Source organism: Colletes latitarsis, chromosome 11 (genome assembly GCF_051014445.1).
Source record: "Colletes latitarsis isolate SP2378_abdomen chromosome 11, iyColLati1, whole genome shotgun sequence".
In the NCBI taxonomy this organism is placed as follows: domain Eukaryota; kingdom Metazoa; phylum Arthropoda; class Insecta; order Hymenoptera; family Colletidae; genus Colletes; species Colletes latitarsis.
In genome coordinates, this window is record NC_135144.1 from 22,761,778 (window position 1) to 22,780,921 (window position 19,144).

Genomic DNA, 19,144 nt, shown 5'->3' on the forward strand with positions numbered 1-19,144 from the left:
GTTTATTCATGCTATTCAGACGGAGAACGCCGATTTTAATTTACCAGATACTTTCAATTTTGGATTTTTACATTGTTAAATATTGGTGATTCAACGATCGATAGTCTTTGTCTTTTGGCCTGAAAAAGTTGCTCGTTAAACTGTGATGAACAACTGCACTCGGTCTATGTAATTTCTGTTGCAGTTTTGCAATAATAAATTCGTCATTTATATCGAATATACATGTACAAACAACTTCATCGCCGATTGTTTTGAAAACGGTCGCAAACAGAGAGTCGAAAATATCTAATAATTATATTAATATAAAATGGTTTGTTACGATTACAGATTCTAATGTAATTATGTGGCTTACCGTGAAATTTTCCAATCTAGTTTCTCGGTTCGTTAAATGTTTCGCGTCGTTCGTGTGACAATCGTGTAAAACCTCGTCGAGCACGGTGATCCTGTTACTTTGGGATTTTGTCGATGTTCCATTAGCCATTTAGCCACAGGTGAACGCGTGGGCGTTTCCAGTGGGCGACGATCGAACTCACGGTTAGGTATGGATCGTAAATAACAACACCCACGTTGTCGGCTGCTGGACACGTACGGTTCTGATTAGACGATTCGCGTTAGGTAAACAGGATAATCAGAGAGCTTTATTTTTACGAGGGACGTCGTTCCTGCTCTTTAATGCTCGATTGGTAAATACAGAGACATTGAGGGGTAGAAGTGTGAGGGGCAGTGAAACAGTAAAAAATATCAGAGTGTAATTAGAGTACAGCACGCACCACCAATCGATCGAGTACATATTTACAAGCTCGGGGATTTCGTATTTTTGCAGCCCCGACTGCAACACGTACGTTAATAAATTATTTATTCGCGTATACACGTTCGCCTATCTATACGAGTTTACATGATAATGTATCTATGCATACACACATACGTATATACACGTATATATACATATGTATGAATTTTTCGTATAAATTAAATTAAATAAGATTTAAGCAATTTCTTGTACGTAACAGAACATAGCATCGGTTCTGTAAATTGTTGTCTTTCGGCACGAACTCTCGTTAAATTTCGTATGCACACGATTTATGCCACTGTTCGCACCCAACTCGTGTCAGAATGCTCGATTGCGCGCAACGAGTTGGCAAAGTGCACCAGCACGCTTTTGCCTGTTTACTGTCGACGTATTCCTGCTCAAGATTGGCTTGGTACAGTCGGAACGATCGCGAAAAATAAGTTTCACGGAAATTACCGCAAGCAGCACCGAGTTTCGAGTAATGTTCCCTTGCGCTGAGATCACTCAAACCACGTTTTTACCAGATTTTTATGCGTTGCGTCGCGAGGCGTATTGTCTTCTTTGATGATCAAACGTCAACATTCACTCGTATTTTGTATTTATTCGTACTGTCAGATATTAAATAGTTATTTAATTTTCTTCGAATACCGAATATACTATTTTCTATTCGATATTCGATCGTATGTATAGTAAAGAATAAACATATTATCTTTATAAGTCGTACGTATATGGCGTTAACGTGATCAGAAACGAAACAAGAACACAACCACAATAACGGTCTTTAACACGTTGACTGCCATGACGGTCATTGGTGACCAGCGCTTTAAACTCACAGCGCGTTGCAATGCTGTAAAATTGTAAGTAACGCTACTTTTATTAGGAATGCTGTGGAATAACAGGTACGCTATTTAATTATCGAATATTTCTACGTTTGACATGAAAAACTGGTAGTCAACGCGTTAGCGGCTGATGGGACGGAAGACGTGAGAATAGAATTGCAAGAGACCGGAAATCGTCAAGTATCGTCGACTTTTTGGAGTTGACGGTTTCGTGTCGTCGAACATCCTCTCGCGATTTTCTAATTTCTATCTAATTTCTGGAATAAGATATTTTTTCCTCCAATCAAAAACTATCCTCGATAGAAAAGAGACCTACAGGGGATCGATTACCATCAATCGATACTCTTTACTAAGCTCGCGATGCAAGTCGAGTTGGTACAAGCGTGTTGTTAATACACGTAATCGGAGTATTGAACTAGTAGCACCATTGGTGCATCGCTGCCGTTTAACGTTCGTGATAACATCACTTTATCGCATTGCAGAGCACTAGTCTATCGACCTCTTTATTCGGTCGCAACGAGGTTGTGGCACGAGCAGAAGGTGGCGATAGTAACCCGTCGCCGTTTGAAAGTGTGTGTGCGACACACACGTAACGCGATAACCCACCTATGCGAAAAACACAAAATTCGTCGCACGACGTACTAACGATGTCGTCAAATGTATCATGTATAGTATAATTCACGCGCGATAGGCAATAAATTAACTTTATCGGATGTAGCGCGGAATTTCATAAAAAATATTGCACGCGTACAGAATTCATCTGCTGTTTCGTTTGTGCTTGTAAGTTTGCCACGTTTGCCTCCGTGTACGTTCGAATCGCGTTCCTTCGCGTGGTTTTCACTAGATCGTCGTTCCAAATTAATGCGATCCTTTGGGTTAGAATTGCAAGATTTGGTTGATCCATTCACGGAACTCGGAGATTCGAGTGTACACGCCTGGTTGGTTCGGTACAGCGCAACCGATCCCCCAGCTGATCACTCCGGCAAGGATCCATCTTTTATCGCGCGCCCTTTGGATCACCATCGGTCCTCCACTGTCGCCCTACGGGAAAACAGCGAATTTAAGCAATCTGCTAGCTAAAAATAATTTTTATATACATAGACAGGATAAAATGGAAACGCTCAATGAATCGATCCGCGAACGTGTTAAATGTGAGCTACACGTGTCCAAATATACTTATCGAAAAGGGACAAGGTTCTTTGCGTATCGCCTCGTGGTTGAGCATAGGAAGAGATAAAAACCAAAAAGATTAAGAGTCAAACTCGGTCTTTACGTTGTGTAATACGATTCGGTGAACACTGTCGGATGAAATGTTTAAAAATGGTACAAAGACAGTTATATTAAAAATTAGAAAATTACTTTATGTCATTAGCAATATGCATTTATGATAATTGTGTACGTCAAGAAAAACTTTGTTGAAGTAGCTGTAGTAGAGTATCTCATAAAATTGTATCCATGGTATACACGATATATTTGTTCATGGTCATTATAATTTATACTAAGATTCTTAGTACTTTTGTCCCACTGAGCGTCGGTCTAGACATTCTTTTACAAGGGAAACGGTTGTTATCGTAAAAGGTATTACGACTGCAAAGTTCGAAATCTTGTAGGTGGAACCTTTGTAGTCTCTTATCGATCGATCACTTTGTTATTGTGAAAATACATTTATTTGAAGATTTAGATAAGAAAAATATACGTGAAAATATTTTATGGATAATGAGTGTTTTTTTTTTTGTGAGTAAATTTGACCTACGAGCGCACAAATAGAGAAAATTCTTATTTAGATACGAATATTTAATGACTAAACATAAAGAAATTAAATTCCCTCGATCAGATATTCAAACTATTTGGATAATCAGATACTTGATCCCGTTTGTAAAAATGAATCTCGCCTCGGTTTGAATTTCAAGAACTGTGACTACGGTAAATCATATCCATGTTGCTGTAGATTTGTATATCCTGTGCATAAAATTCACGCGTACCTCGCAAGAGTCGAATCCACCGTTTTTCCAACCGGCGCAAATGAAAATATGCGGAATGTGCTCGATGTATCCCGCGTTTCTGTACATGCCCTCGCACATTGTATTATTGATGACTGGTACAGCTACCTCCTGAAGCGTGGATGGCAACGGTCCCTCTGTAAATTAAATTTCGATCAGCATGCGTTCTCGATCAGGCTAACTTAGAGGAGCAAATAAGCTGTCTGTACCGTCGTAAAGTCGACCCCAGCCGGTGACATAAGCTGTTCGGCCGACGTAAGATTCGTCGTCGTCCGGCAGGCAAATAGGCAGAACGTTCGGTTGGAAAGGCAACAGGGGTTCGTAGAATCTTAACAGAGCAAGATCGTATTCGAACGTTCTAGGATCGAACTGTGGATGACTAGCTACGATTTGGATTCTTCTCTCTTGGTAACCGTACGGCTCGTCTTCGTTTGCCAAGTCGTGTTCGCCGATTCTCAGTAACAGGTCGCTCGGCGGTACGCTGTGAATTGTTGAAACGTTAGAAACCCACATAATGCAATAAATAGTAACTTGAATCTCCTATAGTCATAGGAAAGATCATTCGAACAAGCAGCATAAACTATTCGTTATATTGCACATTTTTGTGGTAACATTAAAGAGAATACTAAACAAAATTAATAAAATAATTTAACTAATTTGATTATCAATAATTTTAAAATGAAAAACGATTTGTAATTGTGACACGATTGACATCCCTTTCGGTCATTTGGTGACGAAATATGAAAATGTCTGTTGAACTCGTTCACGGTAGTGAACTCCGAAGTGTGAGCGCAATAAGGAAGCAACGTCGAGTTCGTAAAGTACCTGAATGTACAAAATCGGAGTGTAAAAACTTTTAACGAGGCTCGGAGATGTGAGAAAACCGATACACATTCTCGGTACGATGGCGAGAAAAGTAGAAACATGTATTACAAGTTACGCGTATCAGGTTTTCGTTGAAACGTTCTTGGAATTAATAAATTGTAAAGGAAAGAAAGATATGAAATGGGATTGTCGTGTATTGGGAAGGAGTATCGATTGAGATTCATCACGATGATAAACACGATACCCACTTTTCCACGCAGTGCGCTGCGGTTATGGCCCAATTTTCGTTGAGCAAAGCTGCGCCACACTTGTGCAGATACGTCGACGTTCTCCATTGTCGTAATGAGATCTGAAAGGAAAACATTCATCTCCTTTAACGAAGAACTATGCTCGATCGTGCTTACCGATTGGCGTGTCGATTATGGAGCCTTGAGGCACGATTGAAAATCCAAGAATAGAACGTAGAACATTCCTTTTATTAGGTTATTGCATATGAAATGATTTTCTAGATACCATAGACGAAAAGTTTAAATTCCTCTAACCTCGTTATAGCACTGTTTAAACGTACCATTAAACATATTAAATTCCTCACAAAATTTATTAATATTTTACACCATCGGTCTTTCAGAATCTCTCGAAGGGTTCTTTCGACTTAATGTGGCGTTTACTTATCCGTTTCTCCAATTCCACGTGCTCGATGGAACCTTATTCTGGTGATTGCGTGAGCGTAGGTCACGTGTAGGGTGTATTACATAAAATCTATTGACGTACTACATGGCAAGTGCGTTTCGAATTCAGAACCTACTGGAAGTAAAGTGTATTTTCGATTTCTAGTTCGTCCTTTATTAAACAGAGAAAAACGATTGTATCGGAAAAATGATTATTTTCTCGGTATCCCCTAAATGCAGTTTCTTAACCTATCGTCGAATAAAAGGATCGTTCTCGTTTCAACGGTCACGCGAGGCTGAAAAATTATTGGGAAATTGGTTCGGGCTGTACTCACCTGCCAGGGCCATTTTCCGAACGAGCTGCGACTGCCACCGACGATTCGAGACTCCGGAAACAATCTTCTTCCGCACACTGCAAGAATAAGCATCGTTGAGTTAAGTCCTTTCAAAAAATTCCCGTGCCTCGCTGGGACGGCCATGTTGGAGAACGAGCCTTCCACGTTCGTCGAACCGGATGAACCGGTATCGTCGCGAGCGCGCCATCCGAACGTTCTCTTCTTTACAACGCGGCTCTAATTAATTTTTCGCCCGACTTGTGCATACGATTCCCGTTTTCGTTCGGTGACTCGATACGTCGCCAATGTTTCTCGACGCTCGCTACTACGACAGACTCGTAAATGCAAAATAATTAACGATTCGACGACGTTTTTCTCTTAGATAATCTTCATTCGTTCTCTCTTACATAACCGCACTCGGCTGCTTATTTTTATCTTCCATCCGTAATCGTATAATTCATCGAGATTTCTCAAGTCATGCAGAATAACTTCCAGATTTCTGTATTATCGATAATAGATTCCCGTTTTGTTACAGCATTCGATTAAATTATGTTTAAAAGATTCGCGTCTCGTATCGATCGAAATATCGCCCGATTAAGACTCGTTGCTGATAAAGGAGGATTAAACAATTTTATGCGATACGGTCACCTTGCTTATAATCGGACATGTTCAGTGTTTCCATTGGAACCGGAAGTTCTGTGTCTATTGTTACGCTAGCGATCGATGACAGAGTTGTGAATATAGTGGGCCTCTTCGTGACGTACTCAGTGACTGTCTCTGTTGCAGGTTTTGCTAAAAAAGACATAAATTCATCGTAAACTGAAAAGAAAATAGCGCAAAAGTATTTATACAAATTTATCTTTGTCCTTGTTGTTTAATTTTTAAGAAATAACAAAGATAGTGATAGTGAATCAAAATTCGTTATTCTAAACAACGTTTGCCCAGCACTGCTTTAGAGTCAATGCATAACACAATCAATTTCATGTAACGAAAACATTTACAAAAGTCTGTTGAAATGGAGGTTACTACCGTACCGGAAGTCGAAGGTTGCAAGGTAGACACAGGAATCGGTTTAACCGTCGTTTCTTCAGAAATCTGAGGCGGCGTTTTAGTAGTAAGGGATTGAATCATGATCCAACCGTCCGGAGTGGTGAGAGGCGTCCAATCGCTTTCAGTTTGATCTGGAAGACATTGAAAACGTATTATCGAAGTACGAATAAAATTATACTGAAATCGAAATCGAAATTCTCGATCAACCATTTCGACCAAGATATACGAACGGGTCGAATATCGTCAAGAGAGAGGACACAAGCGACGGAGCGAAATGTTTTAAATATGTCTGCCATCTCACTTTCAGCCCCAAACTGGAACTTGTTATCGCTTCTTTCGCTTTTAGGTTGGGACGATGTTGAATTTAATCTTATTCTAACGAAACTCTATAGTTCGATCCATTTTAACGTAAGTAGTATGTTGCATTAAAAAAGACCATTTTGTTAAATAGAGATTCACATCGATAAAATTGCAGTAATTTAATTATTTATTTGTGGATTCGCTCGTTCGCGTGCAGCAGCCTAATACTTCCAAATGCTACTAATTCAAAATAAAATATTTATGCATCGAAATATACTCGGGCAGGATCGTTACGTATTTGAATCGCGTATTTTCGACGAAAAGTTTTTGAGATCGAGCCGAACGACATTGCTCTAGAATTAATTTTATCTAGCAATAGAAACAATAGGACGTAGGTTGTGAAAGCTAACAAGAAGGCGAGAATTTCGACTCGGGGTACAATCGCCAATCAGTTTGCGATTCATGAGCGCGTTGGATCGGAACAAAATAAAAAAAGGAAACGTATGCATATACGTATACGTATATGTATACAGAAAGTTGGAAGGTTGTTTTCGACGATAACTGGAGCGAAGTGCAGTTATCGGAAAATAATTCGAGTCGTTTAAATTACAACGGGAAAGACGAGGAGAGGGAAGAGTGAATGTTGTCCGTGAAGCATTCGAGAGGAAAGATTACGGTGGACGGTTTAAACCGTTACAGCGTTCCGCGCGTAACAGAATTTCATCATCTATCGATACGCGGGGCAACGCGACCTTTGGTTCTTTAATTGGGAACGCCCGTTTTGGAACTCGATTAACGCCGGCCTACAGAAATTCTATCTCGCGTTTCTGTCGCACGTGCGTCTCGAACGCAATTATTCCGCGTAAGGACAGGTGGACGCGTTTGCCCGGTGACGTTCGTACGCGATCGATGTGCATTAATCGACGGGGTGGATACGTGCATCGCGATCCGTGCGTCGTACGCGGAAATTGCGAACGCAACATTGAGAATAACGCGGGCTTGATTGTCCTTTTGTCATCAGCGCCCGAGCAATCCATTTTGAGATTAAATGCTCTTTATGGCGACCAGCCTGTCGCAAGTAATTAAGATGTTCGGTATCGAGACCGTCGGACAATCTACAGGATCTATCAAACTATGCGCTACATATTTGAAAACTTTTCTAACCGCGACCCAAATTGCGTAGTGCTGCTCCTCCCGACCCACCGTATTTCTGATCCAAGTTGGATAATGATTTATTCAAACATTTTGTCTCCGATGTTACTCACTTTTACATTTTCCAAATAAACAAACAGTTTCAGCGATCGTTAGCATTTTTCGCGAGCTGCTTGAAATTTCACACAAGCGTTTCTCGTATCTACAAACACGATTTTTTTTCGATTAGAAAGATACGTGAAACAAAAAACAATATTCTGTATCTTTTGTTTAGATTTTCGAAGGAGATTGCCTCTCAGGTCGGACCCTGTATTTTGGGATACTCTGTATTCTCACGCGAAGGCGCAACACTGTTATTTTCTAATCTCGAAACGAAAAAATTCCGGCGAATTTATTAAAAGTGCAGGTGAAAGCGCGAGTAAGGTGGATCAGCACGTAATCAATCAAACTCAATGGGAGCTTTCGCGGTTTTCTCGATACTAGTTAATGCAGGAAGCGTGCTCCTCGACGTGAATTGCTGCCGAGATGATTTCCTATTGACGACAAAAGCGTCACGTTACACAATGGATATTCGTTTTCTTTGATTTCACCGATCCACGGGAACCGTTTTCGTTTGCCACGCGAATAAGTAATGCATACTGAATCGACTGTCCTCGTCCAAAATACACACGAGTACGCGCCGATTGAACAAACGATACAGAGCGAACCAAATAATTTGATCATCTTGATTTTCGGACGTTGACGTACGAAATCAAAAATTCTTTTATCTCGAATCGATCATATGATTTGTTATCTACGACACGTAAAGATAAGTATAAAGGGAACAATTGTATTCTATCAAAAGAAAGTGGAAAAAGTAACAAAATGAAACAATAAGACGTAGATAGATGATTTCGGTTATAAAGTGCAGAGGATCTATGGTTCTGAAATTTATTTTAAGTATGCCCCGCGTAGAAGTGCGCTTCTACGTCAACTTTTGTAGTTACAATAACGCGTTAAAGTGCTCGCGTAGGCTGGTTTATGCTGTATTGGATCTCGTTTATACGATGGAAGAAACCCTCCCCGCGTCTTGAAAGGGTTAATGCTGCATTTTACGTTGATGTTGTTAAACGCTTACAAAGCAGTATACATCCCGTCGAATGGGACGAAAATATAGAAAGGAAATCGGTTTATTCTCTGCCACGATAACGCATCGGCCCACACATTGTTTTTTGCTCGTTTCAACGTTACTGTCCTCGACCATCCATTGTATTCTCTTGATCTTTCCCTGTGTAATTTTTCCTTATTCCTAAACGTAAAAAAATGTCATGCAGGGAGGGTGTTTAGGGGACGTAGACACCATAAAATAGGAAACGACGAGGGTATTGGACAGCGTTTCAAAAGAGGACTTATAACATCGGTTTAAACAATGGAAACACTACTGAAGCAAATGTGTAGAAATGTCGACACGAAGCGATGTTCGATTTAAGAATCATTACTGTATCTTCTGTTACGGTTCCGCGGATCATACTTCATTCGTAAAATCTTTTAAGTTAAAGAATCGTATAAACAATCGTAGCTTTAATTTTGACTCACCCAGCTGAGTAGTCGCCGTGGAAGAAATCTCCGGTGTCTTGGTGATCGCATCGTCCGAACTCGACGTCCACGTAACGAATCCAGGCGAATGAGTCGTCGGTGATGTCTCTTCCAGGGTTTGATTGGCGACCGGCGCCTTCGTCGATACAACGTACGTGGACGTGGTCGCGTCGGAGGAAGTCAGAGACACGAGATCAGCTTCCGTCACGGTGGACGCGGAGACGGTCGATGGCGTCGTCGCGGTTGGTTTGCTGGTAGGTTTGCTCGATGGTTTCGTGGGCTTTGTAGCCTCCGTTGTTGGTTTGCGTTTCGTAACAGCCACGGTGGACGTCTCGATCGAGGACAGAGTTCCCGTTTTTTCGGTCGTGGACGTGTGCTCTGGTTTGGACGCCGGCTTCGCGGTAGTCGTGGCGATCCTCGTCGGTTTTGGCTTCGACGCGGTCGTCGTGGACGGTTTCGAGGTCGTCGTTCTGATCGTCGTTGGCTTGATTTTTTGAACAGGTCGCGTCGTGACGGGCGTGGTGGGTTTCGAAAGGACGGAGGAAGACGTCGAGGGTTTCGACGCTGTCGAGGACGATGTGCTTTCGACGGTTGTCGCGATGTTTGGCTGATCTTTGACGGTCGTTGGAGCCGGTTTCGAAGTGGTCACAGGCAACGTGGTCCCCAAACTGGAAGTTGCAGGTGGTTTCGTAACGGTGGTGGGTCTTTTCCCGTGCGTGGTTGGTTTCTTCGTGGTGCTGGATGGTCTCTTCGTACTGGTACCAGTCGTTGGTTTCTTGGTACTGGTGACTGGTCGTCTGGTGGTAGGATGAGTAGTTGGTTTCGCGATCGTTGTGTTTCTTGGGGGAAATCTGGTCGCGGGGATGGTCCTCTGAGTGGTCGTGGACACGGTTCTGGACGTTGTTGATTCGGTTGTTCTCTCGGTGCTCGATTGAAGGGGTTTCGACGTCGTCGTTTCCACCGGTTTGGGGACCGTAGTGAGACTCGGTTTGTGCGTCGCTGGACGCGTCGGTTTATGAGACACGGAAGAGTGGATTGGTTTTTTAGTGATCGGTTTCGTCGTTTGGGTGAACTTTTGCGTGGTGAATGGTACTTTCGTCACGGTTTCCAACGTCGTTGGCCTTTGAGTAATCGAGGTAGTCGGTATAGGTTTATTCGTGGTACTGGTGGTTTCCGTTATCGTGGCAGATGTTTTTTGCGACAGTTGAACAGTACTAGTAGTGATTCTCAGCGGACTTTCCGTGGTCAAATCTTCCTTCGAGACGTTTTGCACGGTTTGAAAGGTCGATAACCGAACCGGTTGCGTGGACGTTTCGACGGTCGTGAGTATTGGCTTCTTCGTCGCGAGTTTCGTCGTTTCCCTTATCGTGGTCGGTGGCGTGTGAGTGTTTTGCGTACCATAAGCGCTGCTCGTTTCCTAAAGATTAACAGGAAAAAAGAGAGACGATTATTCTCAGCGGAAAATTGCATTCGTTTGCTGTAGAGCCGGATCAAACATTCTCAGAGAGCAAACATTATTTAACAAGGTCCTCGATTCATAAGAAACAAGTTTCTTTTCGTTCATAGTGAATCGCCATTATAGTGTACAAGTACGAGTGAGACAGTACATGTTTATCGATAAATAAAAAATAATATTGTACGAGTTTAACGCCGATAATATATGCGAAAGTATTGTGGTAAGATCGATAAAACGAAAGATAAAATATAATCAGAACATACGCATGCGTGTAAGAGACGAAGATGCCAGTCTAAGAATACTGCTGCAAAACCTAATTTCGATGTACTTGTACAATTGACCTATAAAAACGGATCGACGATGTTTATTTCCAAAAAATTGTTACCGAGCAATTTAAGAGGGTCAAGTATATGCGTTAATGTTAGTTTTCGTTTGAAGAATGCGTCGAGTTTGAAGTCGTATTGTTCTATTTAGGAGGTATGCAACTTCCTCTACCGACTTTCTCATCTAACGGTGAATCGAATCCGAGAACCGAGTTAAACCTCGATAAATACGAAATTGCGGTCCACTTGCCTCGGTGGAGTGCGTCCCAGGCGGTTTCTTCTCGCTGATCGGCTTCGGCCTTGAGAAGTACTCGGGTATGTCGTTGCTCTCGATGGGCCCGCCGGTCGTGACGAACGGCCTTGCCGGCGACCCGTCGTCGATACTGTTGTCTTGCGGAAAAATGTCCGGCTCGTCGTCGATCTTGCAACAGCTACCGAAGTAGAAACGATCGATGCAGGTGCCGAGGTGCGTGCCGTTCGCCTTCGCGCATGTGAACGCGAACATGCAAACGCCGGTTTCGCCAGTTCTGCGTGACACGCACGGCAAGTTCCTAATGTTTCTTCCCGTACCTGCGAAGAGAACAGAGACTGTGTGAAATCGCGGGAGAATAATTCCGTGACAAACCGATTCCTTGGTAGTCAACGTCGCCTTCCATCGTTACGTTCGTACGACAAAGACGGGAAGGGAACATCGAGAGATTATCCTTGGTCATGGATGGAATATCTACGATCGGAATTTTTGGAAAAGATTGCTCCAATATTGAGTCAAGAATATGTATTCCATAATTATTCGATTTTACGGACCGAGAGAGGAATACATCTCTTGGGGTGCTATTTAAATAACGACACTACAAGCGTAATATTTGTTTAAATAAATTCCAGATGCATTTGTAACGGTAACAATACAATTGTTCGTGCAATATTGAAAATTATTTGAAATTGTTATATACGAAATCAAAGTGTCTTGTTCCTTTTCATAGATTCTTTCCTTACTTTCTAAAGACGCCTTCGAAGATGATCGTCTAAACAAGATCTGTCTCTGAAAGACGCGACAATCGAAAGGATCAAACGTGTCCGTCTTCCACGATCTCTCTACATTATCTTCGTGATATGTACTTCGATTCGGTATCGTCATCGTTTGTTAACTCCACTTAATCAGCCTCCTGTGTGCATAATGGAAGATATCGGGCGCAGCAAGATCAATTAATAATCGCGTCGAAAGAAGCCGCGAATCCCGCTGCCGGGGCACGTAGATCGCTTCTGCTTTCTGATTATGTCAGTCATCGAGATGATGATAGGCAGCGATGAGGTGTAATTAGTTCGATAGAATTCGAATATCTGTTAACGGTGGAAGCGTTTATCGCGGACAAAAGCGTAAGAACGTCAAAGGCGGCTAACGGAACGACGGAAGCCTGCTTGGGCAATGATTCATGCGCCCCTCTGGTACAGTTATGAGTTTCCACGGAAAATAAGATAGGAGAAATAAGGCACGCGCGTAGAGGGGGAATCGTGTCTCCGAGTTTCATCTAAATTTTAAACGCTCGCTCGATAAACCCCAGACTCGCGATAGTCGCGTCTAACAGCGATACGTGACTCAGATTAACATAAGCCGTTTCAATAGTATTTAGTTCAGATTTAATTGATATAGCTGTTCTTTCAACTCTTTGACATTTTTCGTTTTATGTGATTTTTAAATACTCTAGTTTTACTAGTATTTATTCCCGAGATCGTTCTGCGCGAAAACAGCATTTGAGTATAACGTTTAAAGAATATTTTGCGAGACGTATCACATTTTTTCAGTCAGAAACACGTATCATTTTATGTTATTATTTAATACTCTACCGCGAGAAAAGAAACAAACGAATTCTAAGGATCTCTATTTTTGTTTATAGATTCAATAATTAAAAGAGTGCAATGTGGGAGTTCTTATATTCAATTATTGTTGCCTGGACAAAAATCGAATTCTAGCATTTGATGAACAATATTTGGCTGTACTTTTGTGTAGTTTATTAACATTACATATGATACGAACAAAACAGAGTTGTGAATTATAAGTAATATCGGCATAAATATTTATTGAACGAGAAATCGAATTGTAAGTTATGCACGTTCGATTTTTGTTTTTAGAATAACCGAAAATCCCAATATCCATAATCTAGGCCAGTTTAATTCTGTATTTAACACATTGACTGCCCGCTGACCCACATGTGGGTCAGGGCGTTGCGTATTCAGGAGTCCGTTGGATACGGAATAAATATCGTCAGCAAATAATCCGAAAGATATTTTAAAATTGAACAATTTTGAATGAAAGGCTCTCGTTTAGCCCCGTTAATCTTTGTAGTTATTATAAATTATCTTGTTGATAATTTAGACAGCAGTAAATATCCGCTTTATACCCATTATCTTAGTATTTCTCAAAGTTATTCAAATCTGATTCTACTTGTTAGAGATGTTAACAGTTCGATAGAAAGAGTCCAAGAGTCAATTCCTTATTTGCGCCACCCATTTTATCGGATATCTGATGGCTTTTAATTATTTCGCGCAAGCTATAAGTTACTTCGTCCATTATTTGTCGAATCATCATTAATCGTTCCCAGAGTATTGGTGAATTTCTTATCTATTATCGAACACAGGTTAAATCATATAGTTCATCAGGGCGTTATCGAAGAACGAATTGATGTCAGTCGAGGCGAAGCATCTGGGTACCGTTAAGTTTCGATGTATGAGCTAGTTGCCCGACCCAAAAGTGGGACACAGTCATAGCCTAATGTAACAGACCGTTTCCCTCTAAGACATCGCACGATCTCCACTACTTCTTCTTCGTCCTTTCTCGCGTTGGCCGGCTAACGAAACCATCGCTACGCATTCTAAAGTTCTTCGACACGATTAAATCGACATACCTGTGTCGAGCTACATCGTCAGAGATAAGGCACACCTGTGTCTCGGCGGTGGTCGCATACGGGAAATGCGTCAATGGCGGCATACGTACCATCAAAAGGCCTTGACGAAAACAAGCAAACACATCTGTTCGTTTTAAATGCCGCCTCTAAAACGTCGGGTCAGAGGTGACAAACTTACGGGCACGCGGACGACCGAATTCCAAGTAAAATTAATTTCACGTTCGAAATTTATGATGCACTTTTTAAAACAAATATAAATAAAAATGTCGGTTAACCGTTTATAGTGTACAATCATTTTCTCATTGAGTTTCACTGGCTTTAAATTATCAGGTAGGTTCGTGAGACTTATTGTATTATTAAGTTAATTGTGTTTCTAGAAAAATACGTACAAATGTGTAAAAAATATCAATCGTGTAATAAGTCGTATGTTATTATACATTAACGTATTTATATAGCATAAAGTATTCGTAGACTACGTTCATTGATCGACATCTGGTTCCATTAAATCGGTTGTGGCAGTTTCGCACGATCGGTCCAGTCAAACTTTTAATGAAATAGTGTACTTGCCCCTATTTGTATGTTTAACGTAGGCTCGTAAAACTCGCGGGTCGTGGACTTTACAGGGTTCGATAAATTCGATTTCGCGGCTCACTTAACTCATTTATTATTTCGTTAGAGCGCTTGTTTTTTATACTACGCTAATAACGTCGGATCATTTCGTTAACACAACATTTAAATTATCTCTCAGCAGTGAATATTTTTAAATTTCAAAAATAATTGATATCGTTACGATCAAATTAATAATAGACTCTAAAATATTTAGGTAATCGTTCGGAATAAAAGTAAACTAGGGAGAAATCGTTTAAAACGTTAGGTTTGAAAATACGCTGGCTAAAACAAGTTTCACGCGTTTGGTTCAACGTATCGAGCACCAAAGGTATACGTATACGTGTCTGCAAATGCACTATTATCATTAATATCGTTCCACTTGTTCCGTACTCGCGAAACCCGCGACGTCGAGTGGCAATTAGGGCGAATAATACGGAAAATTGATTGAGTTTCTCCGAACGAGTTTTCCCTCCGCGACGACATTTCTACCCTCTCCCCCCCTCTTCTAGTCCCAACCATCCTCGCGTAAACGGAAATCGAATTAACAACGGATTGCCTGACGTAATTAGCTAAACGCGAAACAAAGTCTCTCGAAATATCGAAAAGTTACATCGACACCGGTGCCAAAACGGTAACGCGTTCTTCCCCGGGATATTTACTTTCTTCTTGGCTCCGATGGAGGTTGATGGCCGTGGCGAGTGAAAATCGACCGTGAAATTCTACAGAAAACCACGGACGCCCTTTGATTTCGGGTCACTCGGCCAATTCCCTCGACCAAAACGTTTTACGTGCTACGTCGTTCTTCCGCGTGGCGAATGTGTGTTAACGGAAGCGGTCGTATGCGTCATAGCCGTGAAAGAAAGTTGCCGATGGCATTACGCACTTGTCGGAATTTCTGTCGTGGCCATGTCGAGAGCGCGTGCACGCCTACGCGAGAATCGTCGCACGAACGAATTTCACTCGCGATAAGAAAGTATTCTTGCGAACGACGCGCCAATGTCACGGTGTGAAAAGCTTCGAAATAAACTTAAAACAATGCCGTCTTCCGTACCGTGCAATTTTCGCGGAGTGGAATTACAAAAGAAAAGCGAGAATTGTTTCGCGCATACTTGCGCGGGAAACGTTCGTCCCCTTTCGATTTTAACCTACTTTTGTAAGATGGGGGGCTCCAGGTTCCTTTTACTACAAGTAAAATATTATAACAATGATACTAGTATCTCGTTATGGAATATTGAGAAATTAGAATTGTCTAAAATGAACAAAATTGTAAACAAAAGTATACGGTGAGAAATACGAGCTGTATCGCTGTTATTAATTAATATTCATAGTGTAAGCGGCTCTTAATGTGCGAGACACACTTTCAGCGGTCGATTAAAGTCGCAAAAGGAACGAGAGAAATTTATGTAGATATATGCCCTGTTTGATTTTATTTTCAAGTTGTAGCTAGTTTTCGCGAGCATTTCAACGGTAGCGATGGGTTCTGAATAAACGAATGTTTTTAAGTGGTTCTAGAAATAAAATTCCGAGGGGCTTTAAATCTGGAGAACGAGCAGGCAGGTGGGTGGATCCTGCAGGACCTATCCGTTAGGGGATGGTCCGTTCAAGAACTGTCTGGCTACTCGGTTGGAATGAAATGTAGCATCATGCATAAGTCACTTATGTTTTGCAAAAGGTTTACACGAGATTCGCCTGTTAATCTTCCATTAAGGAAAACAAAGAATTATGTAACTTTTCATATAGTTTAGTAGAATCAGTTATACCTTGGGACAAAAGTCAGATAGAGCAAATGTTTATAGAAACATTCGTCATTCGTTTTATACATCTAATCCATCACCGAAGTGGGTTCCACGTGTTAGGATCCACTCTGGATATTGCAAGATATACTTCCTTTACTTGCATTTTGTAAAATTATCCAGTTACTATGCCTAATATCTTACGCGTAACACCGGGGACCTGTGTTCTATCATTCTGTAAAAGTATTAGGTTGGCCAATAAGCACCTATGTCGAATTTTTAAAGCAGACGACGTTTCTTGCTTGTTCCTTGTATGGAAAGAAATGAAATACATACATATTCTGGAAGCTGACACTTAAATTCATCGAAGACATTCGACAAGTACCATAATAAAAAAAAATTTGTTTATTTAAAAAATCGAAGGTTTCGATTTCTACCAAATAACAATAATAATACTAGATACGGGAATTCGTAAAAATAAAGTATCTGCAAATAAAAAACCTGGGAATACGAAATAACGAAGTTCAGGATTTTTTTCTCGGATCAAAATAAATCCAGTGTCTGTTGGTCGTCAAGACGGTTAATGTGTATCGTGTCGCTAACGTTTAATAACGCCATGTCGTGGAATTTTTTAAAAGGCCGACCATATTTTCGGCTAATTTCCCTCCGACGACGGCCGTTCGAACGGAGCGATAGGAATACTGATAGGAACGAAGATGACGGGGTCGGAAAAATCAGTGTAAGTCGTGTGCGCGCCGATGACCGAGGCTGACCCACTTCTGTAGGAAACTGACCAGTCCGCCCACGTTCCGTTCGAGCTTGGATCCAAGGTAGGTTCAATGTCGTCCTGTGTCGCGGACAGGTAAGCACACGTACGCACACACGCCTACAGCGTGTACATTCGCACGCTCGAGGATACGTACAGGTTTTGCCCTGCCCATCCCGAGTATTCGCGTACCAATCCGTTACTCAGCTGGCACTCCGGGGAAATCCAGAAATCGCGAAAAAGGAGCCCGCGCGAAAGGAGGGAAATTAAGGAAACAGACTCAAAGTTCGACTTCTCTCGTATTCGTACCCGTTTCGACGACAGATCGAAAATAATTTGCAATTTTGATGTTTCACGATGTTTGATAATATCGTCCAGGGTGACAAGTTGACAAATAAGGTAGTAAAGTAAACGTCACAATTATCGATACACTTTTGAGTGATCTTCACTTTGAATGTTGATAAAATCTTTCTCGATGGATAGATTGTGTGATCGTAGAATAGATTATAGGCATCAATTTGGTATATACAAGATGAAATCTGTCAGTTTTGGGACACAAAACTTTTTTTCTATAAATATAATAGTTCATTTTATATATAAATTCTAAAGAAACAAACCATCCAAAACTAATTAAATTGCCTATAGTTCAATTAATATTATACAAATACTTACTACAATAATTTTTAAAATAGAGATTATATAGTTTATTGTCGAAGTTCATTTCACGTTTAAACTGTAAACTTTTGTTGGAATTGTAAAATAGATTGCTTATAGGCCATTTTGTTAAGATAGGATTAAAATAGACTTCAAAATTGTAAGTAACGGGTAGTTTTTTAAACAATGCAATCCATACAATGTACGAAGAAATCAAAATATATTTCTTTTTTCGTAGCGACGGTCCTATAAAAATGAAAAGTATCCATTTCCAAAAAACAAATAGAAATTTTTTAACTATTCCTCGGTTGGAGAACGTGGACGTTTGTAACGGTCGTCCGACCGAGTCGAGGCTGAAGAACAGTTAACAAGTTCATGTGTTTTTTTTTTCTTTTTTGAAAAGGCCCTGCACCTAATTTAAGAAAGCATACGTTTAACCTGACTTCGAATGCTTTTAAAGATTTAAAATTCCCGAAGAGGTACATTGTTTATCTATAAACACTGTTCTCTCTCTCATCGTACACTAATGGGCTTTTATCGGTATAATAAATAAAGAAATAAAATATTCCATGTAGGCCAGAACATAAAAAACCCTTTAAAACTTTGCAGCAGTAACCGAACATCCTATATTTAACCCTATAACTCGTACGGTTGAATTATTTGTACGCTTCTACAGTAATTGTACGAAAACTGCAATGGAAATGCCCGAATTCGAGTTACTAAGAGAATTAGTTTTCAACTTCTTTTAAAAAGTCTAGTAATTGTTTGAAAACTGTTCTGGTTGTCCGAGAAGTGAAAACATATCGGGACTTACTTCCTGGAACAAACTGAGGAACGTAGATCGGGGAGGCAATCACGGTATTCATCAGGACGTTGCCTAGAAGAACGACGGCCCAGGCTTGTCTTTGTCGATCCCACATCTGAAACAGAGGAAAGACGGCAAGTTGTAACTAGCGCAAAGAAACGATTCGTACGTAACGTTAGCTCGGTAACGTGGCCACGTGAATACCATTCTTTTCGCGACACATATGAGAAAATTCTCACGGAATGGACGAGACCAGAGACCCTCTCTTCGACCGACGACTACACGTTTCCGGAATTAATTCGCATTACAGAAACTAGGCGATGCACGTGTCCAATTTCCTCCCTGTTTACCCGTAACCGTAAAT

The 19,144-nt window shown here is 41.0% G+C and overlaps 2 protein-coding genes and 1 long non-coding RNA gene across 4 annotated transcripts in view; 2 read left to right on the forward strand and 1 right to left on the reverse strand.

Moving 5' to 3' along the window:
- The window catches only part of LOC143348135 (uncharacterized), a 253,899-nt gene that overhangs the window by 183,596 nt on the left and 51,159 nt on the right, over positions 1-19,144 (forward strand). The gene's annotated exons all lie outside the window — the stretch shown is intronic.
- The window catches only part of Npf (neuropeptide F), a 76,005-nt gene that overhangs the window by 41,300 nt on the left and 15,561 nt on the right, over positions 1-19,144 (forward strand). The window lies entirely within an intron of this gene.
- Positions 167-18,895, reverse strand: Np (serine protease notopleural). Its single transcript, XM_076777315.1, has 10 exons — positions 18,790-18,895; positions 11,564-11,883; positions 9,535-10,951; positions 6,492-6,638; positions 6,106-6,249; positions 5,458-5,534; positions 4,703-4,803; positions 3,839-4,110; positions 3,612-3,766; positions 167-2,670 (listed from the first exon to the last, which is right to left on the reverse strand). Exons 1-10 carry the CDS (start codon positions 18,893-18,895, stop codon positions 2,506-2,508), a joined length of 2,904 nt encoding a protein of 967 aa, XP_076633430.1. The 3' UTR covers positions 167-2,505.